The 19418-nt window shown below is 41.2% G+C and overlaps 2 protein-coding genes across 6 annotated transcripts in view; both read right to left on the bottom strand.

The window, feature by feature from the left end:
• mmut (methylmalonyl CoA mutase) overlaps positions 1-5395 on the bottom strand; it is a 41405-nt gene extending 36010 nt beyond the window's left edge. For all 3 annotated transcript variants that reach the window (XR_012100324.1, XM_073057199.1, XM_073057198.1), the window contains exons 1-2: positions 4951-5395; positions 1607-1974 (exon numbers count right to left, since the gene is read on the bottom strand). Coding sequence is in view for 2 of the 3 variants with exons in the window: in XM_073057199.1 (XP_072913300.1) it covers positions 1607-1974; positions 4951-5320 (738 nt within the window). In the remaining variant the exon portion in view is untranslated. The remainder of the gene's footprint in view (positions 1-1606; positions 1975-4950) is intronic.
• A 5880-nt stretch (positions 5396-11275) lies between these two features.
• LOC140733618 (ammonium transporter Rh type B-like) overlaps positions 11276-19418 on the bottom strand; it is a 126677-nt gene continuing 118534 nt past the window's right edge. Inside the window, exons 8-10 of one of the 3 annotated variants that reach the window (XM_073057194.1) lie at positions 18885-19000; positions 16397-16470; positions 11276-13792 (exon numbers count right to left, since the gene is read on the bottom strand). In XM_073057194.1, the coding sequence (XP_072913295.1) occupies positions 13715-13792; positions 16397-16470; positions 18885-19000 (268 nt within the window). In that variant the 3' untranslated portion in view covers positions 11276-13714. The remainder of the gene's footprint in view (positions 13793-16396; positions 16471-18884; positions 19001-19418) is intronic. The other 2 variants (XM_073057195.1, XM_073057196.1) reach the window with 2 other exon arrangements.

Raw genomic sequence — 19418 nt, 5'->3', positions numbered from 1 at the left:
CAAAGGATTTTTAAAGAATTTGTTCATTTCTGGTTAACTTCCACCCCAGCTGCAAGTTTCCCCTGCTATCTAGAGTCTTACTCAATTTGTCTACCAGTCACTGAAATTCAAGCGCAGTCTTCAAAATGAAAGCCAGTTTACAAAGTATTTCACCCTAACCCATATTTAAGAACCTGTATGAAATGGCTTCAAAGCAATACTTTAAATTATCTTCTCTTCAATTCAGGTGTCAGCAGACCTGTATTTAGCTTAATGACATTGCCTAGCAATTTCTTGGAAAAGGACATTCTCATCTTCATGACCTGCTGCTTAACAAAATCAATGATTTTTGGAAATGTGCATTACACACTGGAAACCTGCACTGTACTGTACCAGCCCTATTCAAGTCAGATCGGGGTTTTGCCTTGAAGGAATGAAACAAAGACAATGGGTTGATTTGTTGGGTGGGGTGGGGATGAATGTTAGTTTATATGCACATGTTGTACAGCTATGTTAATTTTCCTTCAGGCACTGAAGATTTAGAGCAATCTTTATTTATGTTCTCCAAGGGACCACAATCTCCTAGGGTTTGAAGGTTTGTGTGCCTCAATGACCCGGAGAGCTATGTTGGCTGGAGTCAAGGCTTGTGCTTTGGCTCTTGATAGGGTCAAACAGGTCAAAGGGTAGAGAGCACACTAAGAGAGGTCCACTGGTCCTCCAGGTTCTGGGGTTCAGCTCAGGGCTAACAACCTCATCAGGTTAAAAAAAATAGCTACAGAAACAGCAATGAAGAATTCTTCTATATCTGTTTGCAACTGTATGGAAAGAGATGGAGGATCTTCAATGCTGCCCAAAATGCCAGCGGCATAACAGGTAGTAAGTACTGCATTTATATGATCAAAATGCAGACAAATACTATCTCCACAGTGTTGAGGACCTTAATCTTAAAATCATAATTACATAGCTCAGCTGTGACATCAGGATATAGCTCACACAGCAGGCAGTAGAAATTCCCATTGACCCTCACCAGTTTTTCAGCTGTACTACATGAATTATCCTATACAGCTGCATCACAGTAACTGCTCCGCCCAAGACTGCAAGTTGTTGTGAATGCAGTTCAGTCCATGATAACCTGCTTCCACTACATTGTTTTTGTTTTCCTTTGGTACCATCTTAATGTAACTTCATCTCTCTGCTGTCATGCAAACAAAATCTTTTTAAAACTGTACTGCAGAACATGTGACAACTAATTCAAAAAATCTTAAGTGCATTTCCCAAAATGTTGAGGTTGAGCCAAATGAAAATTTTAATGGTGATTTTTGTGAGCTAAGATAATAAAGTCTATGGAATCAGTTTCCATCTGTGGGAGGAAAAACAGAGTTAAAGTTTAAAGTCAAATACCCCTCAATAGCCTAAGATATCAATTGTTTTTCTTTTCTTTCCACAGATGAGGTCTGACCTGCTGGACCAGCATTTTCTGCTTTATTTTTAGATTTCTAACACTTGCAGCTTCTTAAATTTTTCATTTCTGTGTGATTTACCCAAATGTTGATCACTATGGATTAAGAACTTCAACTTGTGTAACATTATTTGAATATTTATGTCATACCAACCAAAGCATACTAACTTTAGCAGTATACTGGAATATATCAGCTATAATCCTCATGGAAGGCTCAGGTGGAAAAATGAAGGTATTCCTGACCATGAATTCTTTCAATATGTCATTCTGGATTGTGCCAGTTAGCTTCTCTTGAGGAACACCTTGCTCTTGGCCCGTCACAATGAACATAGCCAGGATTGGCAGCACTGCACCATTCATTGTCATGGAAACAGACATCTTTTCCAAAGGAATTTCATCGAATAGCAGCTTCATATCTTCCACACTGTCTATTGCAACCCCTGCCATTCCAACATCTCCAACCACACGGGGGTTGTCTGAATCATATCCCCTGTGAGTGGGAAGATCAAAAGCCACAGAAAGTCCTTGTTGACCAGCTTTAAGAGAATAAGTGAATTAAAATTATCAGACAGGATTGTTTGCATTGAGATATACATACATTCAAATACTATTTACCATGTAAGAAAATTTATGAAATAATATTGTACTGATATAACAGATGACATTTTGGGCCAGTTCTGGCTGCAATGGGCACACTGCAGAACATGCAATTAACTGAATATTTTCCTGTACTCATCAAATCAAATATAGTTTGTTTATAACTTGGTAGAACCATGAGCTAATAAAAACACAAGAGCAGGAGGACATTAACAAACTAGCACATTTCCATAACAATGAATTTTCAAATTGCAACAGCACAGTAGACTCATGATTCATGTCAGAACATTGAGTTAGGGATCAAGTTGTATAGTGGTTAGCAAGCAGAAGTAGTTTAAAAGTACCCCACAAGGATCATTGCTCTTTAACATTTACATTGATGGTTACAATCTGCTGGGCAATGTGGTTAATATGGAAGGGTGACAATGGTCTGCATGGACGAGTTGGGACAAATGGGCTGTTTCTACGTTGTATGATTCCTAATTGGAGACTGTGCTTATCATAGTAGGTGATTGCAAGAAATAGTAGACATTCACTCATTTGGCAAATGGGTGAATGACTAAGAAATTAATTTCAATATAAATAAGTGATGCTGGTCCATTTTTATAAGAATATGGTCGCAATTCTTATAGAAGTAAAGAAGAATGGATAAAGGAACAACGTGAGACTAAAAAGAGAAAAACATTTAAATGCTGGAGGACAGTCAACATTTCACGGTGAGACACTTCAGCAGGACACTTTCCACTGTTTACTCTTTTTCCATTGATGCTGCCTGGCCTGCTGAGTTCCTCCAGCATTTTGTGTGTGTTCCATAAACAGTAGACCTTAAATAAATTCCATAGGATACTAAGGAGATAGAGACCTGGAGAGCAGTAAGAATGTAAAATTCTCTACCAAAAGATATAATTGAAGTAATTATCACAGATAAATTGAGTGTCCTAAGGACCTGAGAGAGAAAGGAATTGAAGGTTCACAGGGGCTAATACAGGTTCTTGGAGATAACACTTGGGTAAGTCAATTGAGTCAATTTTCTGAGGGAGAACTACCTTCTTCTAACTAATGAAGACTTATGGGCAGAGAAAGAGGGGAAATAAAAGAGGATGAATTTGTCCAAATAAGTGCAAAGGCAGGAAAAGACTAGAGAACAAGAAAACCAGATATCAAAAGAAAAAGGGGAATAAAAACAGAATCATTTAAAAATCAACTTGTTAAAACCCTGCTTTCTTATTTACAAACAGAAGCTTGAGTGGTTTGAGGCCTCTTTGAGGCAGAAAAGTCGATTGACATTGACTAAAAATTTTTTTACGCTGGCAAAATATATATTTACAAAGTTAAACTATAACTGTAGCATTGTGTTGTGATGAATAATCTGCAAATCCGTCAGGTTTTTAAAATTACAGGCTATGATGCCCTCCATTGGCTGGGGTCAATCATGGATACTGCACCCTAGCTGTCCAGATAATACTCAAGCTGGTATGCAAGCCAAGGCAATACAACACGAAGGGTAAGCAGTTGTCCATGCAGCAGGCTCCTCCTTTCCACGTAGCTGATAAATCCAAAAGAACGGCAGAGTTTGGCACCAGTGGCATTGCAGGAGTTGCCAGTCAGTGTTGAACTCAACATTGGACTGCCTGAGGGGCTTCTCGTCCAGATTTTTCCTTGGGGTTTAACTCCTGAGGCCTTCCCTATGAGTGGGTATAGCCACAAAGCAGTGGATGTCTGAGATCAGGGTTTTCCTTCTCCTATAGGAGCTGCCAACCACAGCTGATAAGCCTCATCTGTATGAAGCAACAGATTTTAAGGCACCAGCAACCCACCGTTGCCCTTTCTCCTGCCAGTGGAAATAGTTAAGCCACACGTGAAGGCTAGGAGCTGGACTTGATTATCAGGGGCTATTTGAGACACATGTTATTGGAGCATTTAATAGATAGTTGGAGCTTATCCCCAATACACCCCCCCCCCCCAACTGTGACAGGAACCTACAGGCAGGCAGAAAATACATAAATTGCACTCCTTGTTTCTTGATCTCTTCAATTTCTTCAGCTCAACTGAGAAAAAAAAATGAATGAAATATATATGCTCTGTTGCAACAAGGTTAAAATACAGCCTTTTACATCTTAAGAGGCTGGTGAAAGGAACAGAAACTGGGCAAAGCCACAAGATCAATTTAAGAACATATGGTCAAAATTCTTAATTATTTAAAACCAGATGCTATGCAAGGACGTTTTTCTGATGAAACTCCTCGTCTACATCTTTAAAATTAGAACAGAAGATATTTTCAATTTGGGGAAATGTTAATAATATGCTCTTATGCAGATCTTTGACGGTTATTGTACCATACAGTAAATCCCCACTCTGTGGTCAATCACAAAAGGACATTAAGACTCCAGGAAAGTCAAAAATGCAATGAGGACTTCCTCCAGATTGTTGAATTCTATTTGTATTTAAGTAGAAAAGGGAATGGGGTAGGCATGGGAGAAATTATTCATGTTGCACAATAACTGAAAGAGGCTGTGGACTATGGTTTTGACAGCAGCAACCATACAGTGAAGACATTGTTGATCATAAAAAGACAACATAGAAATATAGCTCGGCACCAGCGGGAGATGGAGTGGTCTCACCAGCCCTGGGCTCTCAGCTAGGCACCGATGGGGGAAGAGAGTGGCTTCACCAACCCCCAGGCTCCTGGCTTGGGTACCGGCCGGCAGTGTCACCACTCCCTCTCCCAAGCTGGGCTCTGGGGCGGGGGAGAGATCGCGTCTTCTTTCGCCCCAGCTTAGCCCGGGCATCGGCAGGAGGGGAAGGTCTTATGGCCTCGGATCCCCAGCCTTGCTCGACCCCCGGAGACAGTCCTGCCACCCCGGCTGTTCACGGGCGGGCGGTACCTCTACCCACGGCCTGCGGCCCGAGCTGACCTTTAATGTTGTTGCGGTAAAACCTGTTGCTCTCCTCAACCGTGCTGAAGCCAGCGTACTGCCGGATGGTCCAAGGCCTGTAGGTGTACATGGTCGGATACGGACCCCGGGTGTAAGGCCACACGCCGGGCAATTCCTCGGGCAGCTCCGCAGTGTCCCGCTTGGAATAAAGCGGCTTGATAGCGATGCCTTCCGGCGTATTCCATATCAGATCTTCGGCTTTCTTCCCCTTCAGTTGCTTCTCGGCTAAAGCGACCCACTCCGGGTGCAGGGAGTGGCGGCCCCGACGCAGCACTCCCGCGGTGGGAGCCCCGGCCTTCGGCCGCAGCCTCAGGCAGTTACGGAGGAGCCGTGGCTGCGCCCGCAACATCTCTCCGGCAGCGAGCTGGAGCCTCAGCTCCACAGAGCGGCCAGAAGGGTCTCCGGCAGCCCCAGGCCTCTACTGACAGCGGCACGGACCAATCCGAGCCTCTGCCTTTGACTCGTGATCTCAATGGTTCTTGTCAATAGCCAATGAACGCTGAGTTTGGGCGGGCTCTTAGAATGTCAAGGTGTCTTTGATCTTGGAAACCAGTGACCGCCGTTTGCTTACATTGCCTCCGATATTGTAAGTAAGCCATTGCTTAATGCAGACCATTCTTAGGCTATTTGCAAACGCGACAATTGATCTTCAGTGTTGCCTTCAGACTCGCGAACTTTTTTGTCGTCAAAACATAAACTGCTAGAATCACTCGACAGACCAGGCAGCATGTGAAAAAGGAAACTTTTCAGGTGGAAGAACATCCGTCAAAACTGGAAGAGTGAGAAACCAAGTTAGTTTTAATATACAAGAAAGACAGGATTGCTGGAAATCTGGAGCCGCACACAAAATGCCGGAGGAACTCAGCAGGTCAGGCAGCATTTATGGAGGGAAATGGACAGTCGACCTTTCATCAGGACTCAGTGAACGATGAAGTCTTGAACAAGTTCAAGTTTACTGTCATCTACCTGTACATATATACCACCAAATGAAACAACATTCCTCCAGACCACGGTACACCCACAAGACATATATAACGCACATCACATAAACAAAATATTACCTGGAATAAGTTAATATAATTCAAGTGCACTTGAAGTGTTCAGCGTAGGTAAACAGTAATCAGTACAGCAAACAGTAGACAGCTCACTGTCCTAGTGATGAGACCTCGGTGGTGGTAGGGCCATAGCCTGAGGGAAGAGCCTGTTACCCAGTCAATGGTCCCAAGTCACATGCAATGTTCCTGAGTTTACCAGCACTTTCTTAACAGCGTCATGTCTGCCTTGAGTTTACCAGCCCTGTCTCAAGAGCATCAGTTCTGTCCTGATGGCAGTTGCCTTGAAGCCTGCAGGGACAGTGGGCTGTTGCAAAGAGATCTTAAAGAGGTCTGCTAATGTTGTATGTTTAATATTTCAGTAATATTGTAATTATATTGTTTGATTAAGCATTCCTTATTCATTATGGGTTATATGTAAAAGTTTGTGGATTGCATATGTCCTCATGCTACCACATCATACCTCAGTAAAAATAAAAACAAAACCAAGCACATGCGTCTCCCAGCACTGTGTACTTTTTTTTTCAATTAGTTTTATTTTTGGAGTTACAAAACACAGCCGTTAAGATCTCTGTTAGCTGGGCTGCACGGCCCTTCACCCTGTCCATTTCTCTCCATGAATGCTGTCTGATCCACTGAGTACAGCACTTTCTGTATTGTTGTACAGTGGTTTTAAATGGCTGAGTCAGCAGGGGATTGCAGCACCAGTAGTGAGGTCAGGATGAGTGGAGGAGCCCTCACAGGTCTGCTTTGAGTCGGTGGACTGGGGATTCATTGTCAGATCTGAATGAATATGCCACAGTTGTCACTGACTTGTGAGGATGAGCATGTGCCTTCGAGAACATTCTGGACAGATCCAAGCAAGAAGTTATGGATGAATCAGAAGGTTCGTAATCTGCTGAGCACTTAAGACTGTGACATTCAAGACTGGTCATCCAGAATTCTACGAAAAAGCCAGGTACAATCTAAGTTAAAGATGGAATCAGATGCACAAGAGTTATAGAACATAGAATAGTACAGCACATTGCAGGCCCTTTGGCCCACAATGTTGTGCCAACCTTAAAACCCTGCCTCCCATATAACCCCCACCTTAAATTCCTCCATATACCTGTCTAGTAGTCTCTTAAATTTCACTAGTGTATCTGCCTCCACCACTGACTCAGGCAGTGCATTCCACGCACCAGCCACTCTGAGTGAAAAACCTTCCTCTAATATCCCCCTTGAACTTCCCTCCCCTTACCTTAAAGCCATGTCCTCTTGTATTGAGCAGTGGTGCCCTGGGGAAGAGGCGCTGGCTGTCCACTCTATCTATTCCTCTTAATATCTTGTACACCTCTATCATGTCTCCTTTCATTCTCCTTCTCTCCAAAGAGTAAAGTAATGACAGCCATTACTTCCTACAATTTACTTGTTATCATGATGTGTTCTGGCAGTAACTGAATCCAGGTGCGGAGAATGACAGACTCCCACGTTGAGAAGAAAACAAGAGTTTATACCTAGGAATATCAAGAGAGCATTGGTGGCTCAACCGAGCAAACCCATGGGACGAATCATTCTCAAAACAAGGACCTCATGGTAAGTGTTAACCAGGAGTCTGCTTTAAATAATCACAGCACGCGGAAAAACCTTGCCAGTCAAAATAAACTTGACAGATTAAATAGAAAGCCCGAGGGCTTAACAACTGTTAAGACAACAATTAACAAATACAGGTGCTCTAGAAACGTCAAGCCCAATGCTCTAAGGCTCGCTGCACAGGCGTGCAGGGCTCATGACACTACCACCATCCCTAAGGCCTGCACCAAATGGTCTGGGGAGCCCCAGGGAAATGAAGGCAAAGTTAATAAGCTCAAGCCAGACCTGATGCTATTGAGACAAGGCTGGTAAACTCGAGACAGACCTGATACTCTTTAGACTGGTCTGGTATACTCAGGAGCATTGCATATAATCAGAAACATTGAATAACATGGGAGACACAGCAAACCTTGTTGAACCTAGGACGAAACTTTGTATGTCAGCTGGAGTATCTCTAAATGTACACTCAGAATATGGACTTGGGAAATGCATTGAGAATAGAAGACGACATTGTCTCCAGCCAATCGATGTCCAAGCTGCTGTTGAACCTCTGCTAGGTCTATTGATCACGGGGTTCTACTGTCATAGTGTGTGCTGACAACGACTGAACCCAGGTGCAGAAGAATGACAGAAGAGCATGTAGAGAAGGAGTCAAGAGTTTATACATATGAGTACCAATGGAATATTGGTGGCTTGACTGAACTACACCGCAAGATAAATCATTCTCAAAACAAGGACCCCATGATAAGTGTTAATCAGGAGTCTGCTTTAAATAATCACAGTATGCACAAAACCTGTGCCAGTCAAAATAAATTTGACAAGATTAAACTGTAAGCACAAGGGCTTAACGACTCTAGTTAAGACAACAATTAACAAAAACCGGTGCTCTGAAAACCTTAGACCCCAATGCTGTATGGCTCGCTGCACAGGACCGCAGGGTTCATAACAGTTATTGCTCGTTACACCACTGGCATTAAGGGCAGCAATGAAGGTCCTCTATTTCTGCTGGTGTTCAGTGCTTCCTTCATCATGTCAGTTGCTTCCTCTTGGTTTACACTACTGTTGGTCACACAAGTTCTGGATGGAGACTCATGAATACCATCACACTCAGACATAGAAGAGTTCTTCATTGCTGCTTCTGTAACAATTTTGTTTTATCAGTCAGGGTTGTTAGCCCTGAACTGAACCATTGAATCTGAAGGACCTTAGTCTGTCCTCAGTCTTTTGAACTGTTTGCCATGGGTGACCCTACTGACAGCCAAAGCATTAAGCATTGTCTTCAGCCAACATAGCTCTCCATAACATTGAGGCGCACAAGCCTGCAAACCACAAAAAGATTGTGGTCCTCTTTGAGGACTTCCTACAAGGTGAAACCTAACATCCTAAATGGTTGTTTTGCTTCACTCCCAAATGAGCTCACTGCCTCTTATGCATGTTTTGAAAGGAAGAATAAAACACTACCTGTGCGAATCTCTGCTGCAAAAGGCCCTGATGGTGTACCTGGTAGGGCACTGAAAATCTGTGCTAACTGACTAGCTGGAGTGTTCAAGGACATCTTCAATCTCACTGCTGCAGTCAGAGGTTCTCATTTGCCTCAAAAGGGCATCAATGGGGTCTAAAGGCAGGGTGAGCTGCCTCTACGACTATCACCCATTGCACTCAAATCTACTGTAATGAAGTACTTTGGGATTTTGATCACAGCTTGAATTATTTCTTGCCTATGCAAGGACTTAGACCTGGTATAATTTGCCTAATGCCAGAATAGGTCTACAGCGGATGCAATCTCACTGACTCCACACTCAGCCTTGGACTACCTGGACAACAGCAATACTTATGTCAACTCAACATTCAACACCATTATCCCCTTAGTACTAATTAATAAGCTTCAAAACCTGGGCCTCCGTGCTGATCTCTGGAGCTGGATCTCTGATTCCTCATTGGGGGACCACAGTCAATGTGGATTGGAAGTCACATTTCTGAAGATCAATATTGGGCCCAACATATTGATGCAATTACAAAGAAGGCACACCAGTGAAAATATTTCAGTAGGAGTTTGAGAAGATTTGTTATGAGTACTAGCAAATTTCTACAGATGTATTGTGGAGAACATTCTAACTTATTGTGTTACCCTCTGATGACAAGATTATAAGAAGCAGCAGAGGTTTGTAAACTGAGCTAGTTCCATTGTGGGCACTAGCCTCACTAGCATCAAGGACATCTTCAAAAGTTGATGCCTCAAAAAGACGGCATCCATCATTAAGGACTTTACTACACAGGACTTGCCTTCTTCGTATTACTCTTACTATTACCACCATCAGGGAGGACACACACACACACACACACACACACACACACACACACACACACACACACACACACACACACACACACACACACACACACACACACACACACACACACACCTTATTGTAATTTAACTCTGTTCTGATTCTGAATCTGATAGGATGAAGGGGAAAGGTAAACTCCACCTTTGGTTATCTGGAAATCCCAATGGTACAGCGTATGACACAGCCAGAGATGATTCCCATGCTCCCTTTCACTCCCTGGTTCCTGTGCACCCTTTCACTCTCTTGATTCAAAGGTTTCAAAGGTACGTTTAATGTCAGAGAAATGTATACAGTATACATCCTGAAATTTTTTTTCTTCGCAACCATCCACAAAAACAGAGGAGCTCCCCAAAGAAGAATGAATGACAGTTAAATGTTAGAACCCTAAAGCCCCCCTCCCCCAGCTCTGGGGTTCTCACTGTGTCCTATGGTCCATTGAATTTTTAATGGTTATGTTTCCCACGTTCCTAATCCCTATGCACTGAGGAAAGCAGACCATGGCAGGGCAGCACCTTTTGACTGGGGGCTGCCCTGCTTAAGGCAGGCTGTAGCTGTCCTTTAAGATCCAAGAATCTCTCCCACCTTTGGAAGCAACCCCTGGCACCATGCTCCATGTCAATCAAGCACAGTGGCTTAAAACCGATAACTGCTGCTTCCCGTGTCGTGTCAACACCATGACGCGAAGCAGGAGTGTCATTTCCTGACTACTGTTGACTCTGCAAGGTGAGTCGATACTCGAGCCAGTACACAAGCCAGGGCAGAGAGAAAGCTGTTGCCTATGCAGCAGGCTCCCCATGACTGGAGCATCAATCCAAAGGAACAGCAGAACCCATATAGCATGGCACTGGTGGCATCACAGGAGTTGCCAGTCAGGGTTGAACTCAGTGTAGGACTGCCTTAGGGACTCCAGCTCCAAGGTTTTGCTCAGGGTTCATTATCTACTGAAAGCTGAACCTGCGGCATTCAGGTCTGGCAATCCAGAGACCAAGAGCAGTTTCCAAATATAACCTGCAGAAGGCTATCACAGGTTGCTGACGTCGCCACTGTTTTTGGCCAAATCAAAGATGGTGACGAATCAGCATACAGAAGAAAGGCTGAAAATCTTGCTGAATGGTATCACAGCAACTTCTCATTCAACCTCAGCAAAACCAAAGAGCTGACCATTCTCAGTATTATTTATTTCTTTTTATATTCACATGGTTTGTCTTTTGCGCATTGCATGTCAGTCTTTGTGTGTAGTTTTTCATTAGTTCAGTTTACTTTGTTCTACTGTGAATGCCTGCAAAAATGAATCTCAAGGAAGAAAATGGTGTTTTATATATATACTATCATAATATATTTACTTTCAACTTTGAATAAGCAAGTAGAATCTCATCTAGTGAAAGACAATACATAACTATAACTCATATTGTTACACTTACTTATTAGATTTTTTGCAAACTTTTATTAAACATACAGTAAGTACAGATGATATTAAAGTATTTTCTCAAGTTATGGAATACATTCAGCGTACATCTTTTTAAAAATGTAAATTGGTTATCATGGGCTCAATGTTAAACATTTATAAGTTTATATAACAATTTGATGAGAAAATCTTTATAATTTCTGCATCAGTTAAAATCTGTATTTTTAATAGGAAAGAATATTAAATACAGATTTCATAGTGTAAAAGTATTATAAAACTTTACACAAAATCATTTTCTATATTTAAATCTCCATTTGTAGCATTAATATCTGAATTTTAGTTATTAATCATGAAGATAATATCATACAATATGTTCCACTATCAAGAATAATATTTTGTAGCTTCTAAGTCTTCATCTCTGAACATTGACAGAGAAGTTGATTTGCAATGTTTTGTATTACATGAAAGAAATGAGACTGCATAATGTGCAAAATACAGTTACAATAGAAAGATCTTTTTTAGCAAAAAGTAAAAGATTATGTCTAGTGATAGTCTTGTAATGTACAATTATCATACATCCATTCATGTCCCTTCATAGTCTTGCCCCAACCCTTTCTCTGTAAATTTCTGGCTTTAAATCCTCAGAGAACACATTCCTATTGATGGATAGTTTAAAGAACATCCAGGTATTAAATTCTGGAATGCCTTCCCCAAGCTACTCTCTCTTTACATTTATTCTCCTTTTGAAGATAGTCCTTAAAGTCTACCTCCTCTAGCTTTTTAACAAAGATCTACCTCTAACCATCTGATATTTCCTTCAGGCTTGGTTTCAATTTTTGGTACTTACACACTTTTGAACTATCAAGGGAAAATTTACTATGTTGAATATGCTATAAACGTTTTTTACTCTTCTAAGTTTACCTTTGTAAAAAATGTTTCTGTTAACACAATGACCTTTGCTACTCCATGCAGTTAAAATCTAGCAATGCCTCCCCTTCCCCACTTTGCATTCATGCCCCGTAACAAACAACGAACTCTAAGAATAGCACTTACCGCCATTCAGCCGTTGGTGCAGCTGTAACGAAACCCAATTTCCCTCGGGATCCATAAAGTATGTCTGTCTGTCTGTCTACACTACCTTAAAAATCCTTGTCCACTTGATGATCCTATGCATCCCTGCTCTTTCAGCTATTACCACTCTTGAGGAAACTGCACATTTGCCTTCAACACTCTAATAGTGAGAATTACAAATGCACTAAAGACATGAAAAGCACAAGCCAAAGAAAACCGGCAGCTGACAACTAAGTAAAGAAAATTGGAAGATAAGAATTTAACACAAGAGGAACAATTTTCATGCAACCTGCATGCTTGAATCTTAATCCTCATGGGGAAAATGTTTGATTTGACTTTTCTCACCAAATAGATATTTTGGATTCCCTGCCTTGCACATACATTGTTAATATATAGCTTTATTTTGAAATTACTGATTCATGAAGGGAAGTTTTTAGATACCATCAGAGCTTCAAAACCATGTTAAAGAGGTCATTCTTTATATGTGAATCTAGTGAGTAAATTTAGGCAAATAGTTTTACTGTGAAGGAAATATAAGCACATCCATTTCTATCTTAACAGAATGATCTTTGAACACTGATCAGGAATCAGAACCCATGAGATTTCTGTTCTCCTCACTAATTAATTTTAGTATTTCTAATGTGAAATATGTAATATGAGAACATTTGGAATTCATACGCTGCCGTTCATATGCTCAAACATCTCAAATATTTGAGATACAATTGATATTTTGTGCTCACTATTTATTGTGTAAGGCTGTCAATTTATGTTAAGTTAGTTTCTCAAACATTCATGAGCTGAGTAACCATTGGCTCTATGTTAACAGTATCAATTGCAATATAAATTCAGTCTCAAAACTAAGAGTATTCCCTTACAATGTAACTTTAGAGATTTTTATTTCCTCCTGACAGTTGGACAATGCCTACAACAACTCAATACCCCCTTAGTATTTGACTCTTGTCCATGATTATATTCTTAAGACATAGTGGTGCTTGAAGCCGCAATCATTTACAGACTTGTATCATTGCAACTCCAACCCAGCAAGGAGAATTCTGAATGTATAAGCAAAACAAATGATCCCCTAGCAGTTTAAGAAAGACGAGGCCAAAGAAAGTTATAAAAGGCTGCCAACTGATGAATAAAAATACTAAAAACATTTTTGAAATGCAGAAAAGGTTGTAATTTAAAATTCTGAAGCTATTTGTATTTTGTGTTATTCATCTACAAATTCAGATTAAATATGTTTTATTCAATATTGAGCATTGCTCACAATGTTCCTGCAAATTCATCTTTGATCATGCTTCTGCATTAGTTTTATGTTTTCCACGTTCTGATGAAAGCAGTTCATTGTGGTCATTTTCACCTTCTGGCACCTAAGAATAAACAGAAAGAAAAAATAAGAAAGTTGAATCACGTTTGTCCTTTGAAGCATCTCTGGTGCTAGTTGAAGCCCCAAGAAATCAGGGCACCACGTTCCAGTTAACCTATGATTAATTATTGGGGAGGTAATATGAAGTGCGAGTACAAAGTTTAAAGTAGCAGAGCACATTGGAACTGTTAATATGATTTGGTGGAGTCAACATGCAGAGCAGATGATAGAAAATCGTTGGATACATTGTAATCTCTCCTTAGATGCAGCCGCACTTTAGAGGTTATAACACAAAATAAGGGATAATGAATTACATCAGCGTGGACAGAGAATTAATGAAAGGACAAGAACCAGAGAAGGAATAACAAATACAGGTGTCCCCCTCTTTACAAAGTTAGAGTGTTACTATGAAACCATTCTTTATCCGAAATGGCGTAAAGTGAAGAACCATTAATTTATACGGGAAAAATTTTCGTAAAAGCGAAAATCCTCTTTGTAATGCGAAAACAGGTTACTAATGTAGGTCTTTTGTAAAAGCGAAGTGGCGTAAAGCGGGGGACACCTGTATGTCATTTTCAGATTGATGGACAGAGAGCTTTGTAGATGAATAGAGGCTTCAGCTATTTATTTCTATTAACGACTGAAATGAAATTATATAACCATATAACAACGATATAACAATTACAGCACAGAAACAGGCCATCTCGGCCCTTCTAGTCCGTGCCGAATGCTTACTCTCATCTAGTCCCACTGACCTGCACTCAGCCCATAACCCTCCATTCCTTTCCTGTCCATATACCTATCCAATTTTTTTTTAAATGACAATATTGAACCTGCCTCTACCACTTCTACTGGAAGCTCGTTCCACACAGCTACCACTCTGTGACTAAAGACTTGTGTTACCCCTAAACTTTTGCCCCCTAACTCTCAACTCATGTCCTCTTGTTTGAATCTCCCATACTCTCAATGGAAAAAGCGTATCCACATCAACTCTATCTATCCTCCTTATAATTTAAATACCTCTACCAAATCCCCTCTCAACCTTCTACCCTCCAAAGAATAAAGACCTAACTTGTTCAACCTTTTTCTGTAACTTAGGTGCTGAAACCCAGGTAACATTCTAGTAAATCTCTTCTGTACTCTCTCTATTTTGTTGACATCTTTCCTATAATTTGGTGACCAGAACTGTACACAATACTCCAAATTTGGCCTCACCAATGCCTTGCACAATTTTAACATTACATCCCAACTACTATACTCAAAGCTCTGATTTATAAAGGCCAGCATACCAAAAGCTTTCTTCACCACCCTATCCACATGAGATTCCACCTTCAGGGAACTATGCACCATTATTCCTAGATCACTCTGTTCTACTGCATTCTTCAATGCCCTACCATTTACCCTGTATGTCCTATTTGGATTATTCCTACCAAAATGTAGCATCTCACACTTATCAGCATTAAACTCCATCTGCCATCTTTCAGCCTACTCTTCTAACTAGCCTAAATCTCTCTGTAAGCTTTGATAACCTACTTCATTATCCACAACGCCACCTATCTTAGTATCATCTGCATACTTACTAATCCAATTTACCACCCCATCATCCAGATCATTAATGTATATGACAAACAACATTGGACCCAGTACAAATCCCTGAGGCACACCACTAGTCACCGGCCTCCAAACTGACAAACAGTTATCCACCACTACTCTGGCATCTCCCATTCAGCAACTGTTGAATCCATTTTCCTACTTCAATATTAACACCTAATGATTAAACCTTCCTAACTAACCTTCCGTCTGGAACCTTGTCAAAGGCCTTACTGAAGTCCATATAGACAACATCCTTTACCCCCGTCAACTTTCCTAGTAACCTCTTCAAAAAATTCAATAAAGTGTCATATGTCCAGGTACAAATGATTCAAATCTAGCTGGAAAGCGAGCTGTGTGCTGGATGTAAAGAACTTGCAGAAGGACGGACTAATGATGCCAGATGCAGAGGAATATGGAAAATGTGAATTAGTTCAGTTTGATGGGAAGAATACAAAATAGAATATTTTCTAAATGGTGGAAAATTAGTATGTAATTATTCTCAGTGGAATCTAATTGTTATTATACCTCAGACACAAAATATTACCACACAAACAAGCATATAAGAAAGCAAGTGATCTACTGGCCTTGTGTTGCAAGAGACTTATTGCGATTGTATTGAGCTTTGGAAAAGCCATATAGCTTTGATCTTTGAAACTAGGTAAGAATTTATTTGCTTTGGCAATGTAAAGCAAATTTATTTGATTTATTCTTGTGATGAGCAGCTTGTCCTCTCAGGAAGGATTATACAGGAGACATTTGCTTGTGATATGACCTCATTGAAACAAACAAGATTCAGAGAGGCTTGGGAGGATAGACAATGCGAGGCTGTTTCCACTGGTTAGTGAGTCACCAGAGGTCATAGAATCATTGTGATGAGAAAATGTTTTTATTCATCAGTTATAAATCTTCAGAATTTTCTATACATGTGGTATTAGTTGTTGAAAAATTTGAAGCTGTAATGAAAAAGAATATTCCACTATTTTAAAATTTACAGGAAAATATTATAAGTTCATACCTCCCAATAGATTTGATCCTCAAAATAATTTTGATCTGGTGGCTGTCCCCAAATTGGAATGCGAAGAATGAGACCTGTGAAAAGAGGGTACATCGGTTCATTTAGGGTCCATCGATCTTTAAATAATGGTTAACTTTATCACTAGAATATTTTCTTGGTATGCAGTGAGGGGAAAATCCTGTTATAAAATCATATCATTCTTACCCATTTATATGGCCATCCAAATTGCTCTGGACAGTTATATTTTGACAGTTGTATACTGGCTTTCTGTCATCATGATTTTTTGAATTTTAAGTGAATAGTACAAAAGAAATGCAAGTTTTTAATCCGGTGTCGACCAAAAAGCGACAAACCCGACTGCTTGTCCCAGACATACAGGAGGCTATCCCGATGGCCAGCCGCCGTAGCCATCAGCGGCGGCTAGCCCTGGCGTTTCCCGGGAACTTGCAGGGCGGGCTACAGCGGCTGGCTTCTGTGCCCCACCGCTGGTGGTAGAAGCACCATTGTTCGTTGGTCTCCTTACCCCTGCATCTGGGGTTAGCGGGCTCTGCGGCTGGGCCTGGTCTGGTTTGCTGCTGGGAGCGTGGCCTGGTGATCTGTGCGACAGATGTCCCATTCTCCTTCTTGGCTTTCCACAGCACGTCTGCCTGGGCCGCCATCTTCCGGCGGTCGCTGAAATCCGCGTCAGACAGCAGCAGGCGTATGTCCTCGGGCAGCTGCTCCAGGAATGCCTGCTCAAACATGTGGCAGGGCTTGTGACCTCCGGCCAGGGACAGCATCTCGTTCATCAAAGCTGATGGTGGCCTGTCCCCCAAACCATCCAGGTGCAGTAAGCGGGCAGCTAGCTCGCGCCGTGAGAGTCTGAAAGTCCTTATGAGCAATGCTTTGAATTCTGTGTATTTGCCGTCCGCTGGGGGGCGATTGTATGAACTCCTCAACCTGGGCGACTGTCTCCTGGTCGAGGGAACTCACCACGTAGTAGTAACGTGTGGCATCCAAGGTTACCTGCCAAATGTGGAATTGGGCTTCTGCTTGCTGGAACCATAGGTGAGGTCGCAGCGTCCAGAAGCTTGGCAGTTTTAATGAAACTGCATGAACAGATGTGGCGTCATTCATCTCCGGTCCAAATATCGTTTGGGCTGTTGGGGTCACCAATTGTAGCGGTGTGCTACACACAGCGCTGGAATAACGACACGGAGTCGGTGAGCTGCAGTTACAAAAGAGGTTTATTCAAACTTCGCGGCCTCACTTTAAAGCCTTCCTGATCCCGCCCTCCCCGGGCGGGAATGCAGTAGGTGGCGTGTATTCACAGTCCTGTCCCGCGCGCGGGCTTTTCCCCTTGCTGGTAAAGCAGGCCTGGTGCCCTCTTTGGGACCTGCCTCAATGCCGGCGCGAGCCGGTTCGAGTGCGCTAGGAAGTGGGTCGCCACACTATGTTCTTTTTGAAAATCTGCAAGAATATTTTCATTGTGGATAGTTGCTACTTAAATGAAAACAAGCTCTTATCGACTCCGATCAATAACTGAGGTGACTGATTATCAATCTCTCTGTTAAATTGAAGCTGTTTCAAGAGCACAGATTAATTCACAAGGTTGAAAACTGAGGAGAAATCTAAACTAACAGATGTTACTCTTGCAACCTGAAGTTAACATTATGTTAATTGTTCCAATTTACCACATTATTCACAGTGGGCTGGATTCTAATGACTAGAGCATGATGCTTGGATTTCCCACTCATCTGGTTTGGAACTCTAAGGACAAGAGTGGCCTGAACCAAATAGATAAGCCTGGGAAATCGGGGATATGAGCAAGCACAGGTACAGGTGAGGTACTCCAGTCAATCAAATCCAGGCCACTCTATATATTCTGGTAAAAAGGAGCAATGAAATTAATCATAATTTATTCTTCTCCAACACATGATGAATTTGTATCACATGCTCTGGTCATTAAGCAGCCGATGGCAGGAAATCCATACCCCCAGAATTGCCGTCTTTTGAAACAGATAAGCACTTAGAACGCTTTTAAATTTACATGATAATCAAAAGCGGGAAAAAAATCTTTCAAATGAAATATATTACAGATGAAGCTTTGGAGTATACAGGTAAAGTGTGGCCCACATTTAATCAATTTACCTTTAATCACATGATGTTTGCATTGTATTACCACAGTATGTAATCAATTCAGTCACAAGTTAATGTTCAACATTGTTTATGAACTTGTAAGCTGGCCATTTAATCAGCAGATTTTTTTTGGTCTTTAATGTTAGTTTCAATAATCTGTTCAACTTTAAGTAGGAAACCCAGTTTTAAATATTATGTGAATATTATGGAATGCATATCAAATGAGTATCAGGCTGATATCACAATCAAGTTCCAGTTATGACTAAACTTCAAATAATAAGATTGATAGACTGACTCTTATGAGCTTATGGTACTGAGATTCGTTTTTACGGCTTCCCAAAATAATATTGGCTGCGTTTTGTTTTCTGACCTGTAATTAGTCCTCCAAAGAGGGCCACAGCAAGAGATGTGCCCAGCCCAGCAGCTTGGTATCCAGCCTGTTGCATGGCAGTTCTTTTTCCAAATTCAGGGAAGGTTGCCTTAAGTCTTAAAAAGATAATGTTAAATGTTAGAATTCTTATAATATTACTATTATTACATTATTAAAAGATTACAGTGACCAGTTTCAGTGTTTAGTTGATAGTTTTCCCGTGCTGAGTAAGTGAAAAAGATTTTGTTTGTTTTATTATATGGTTTCCTTTTCTAGTTTTATTGCATTGCAATGATCTATATTGTAGAATTTACTTCCTAACTTTAAGCTCATGCTGGAGAACCTTATCCATTAGCACTGCATATTATTTATTATTCAGTTTCCATATCCAAACAACAATGTATTTCATTTGCCCCTTCTTATAGTTTAAAGATCTCATTTTCAATATTTTACTGGTAAGTTGTTCACTGTTTCCCCTGCTCTGCATCCACAGTTGTACACTCACGACTGTGGGGCCAGATTCTGCGCTAACTC

Source organism: Hemitrygon akajei, chromosome 9 (assembly GCF_048418815.1).
Source record: "Hemitrygon akajei chromosome 9, sHemAka1.3, whole genome shotgun sequence".
Lineage (NCBI taxonomy): Eukaryota > Metazoa > Chordata > Chondrichthyes > Myliobatiformes > Dasyatidae > Hemitrygon > Hemitrygon akajei.
Note: the sequence above shows the minus strand (reverse complement) of the source record. Positions and strands in the feature narration are given on the sequence as shown.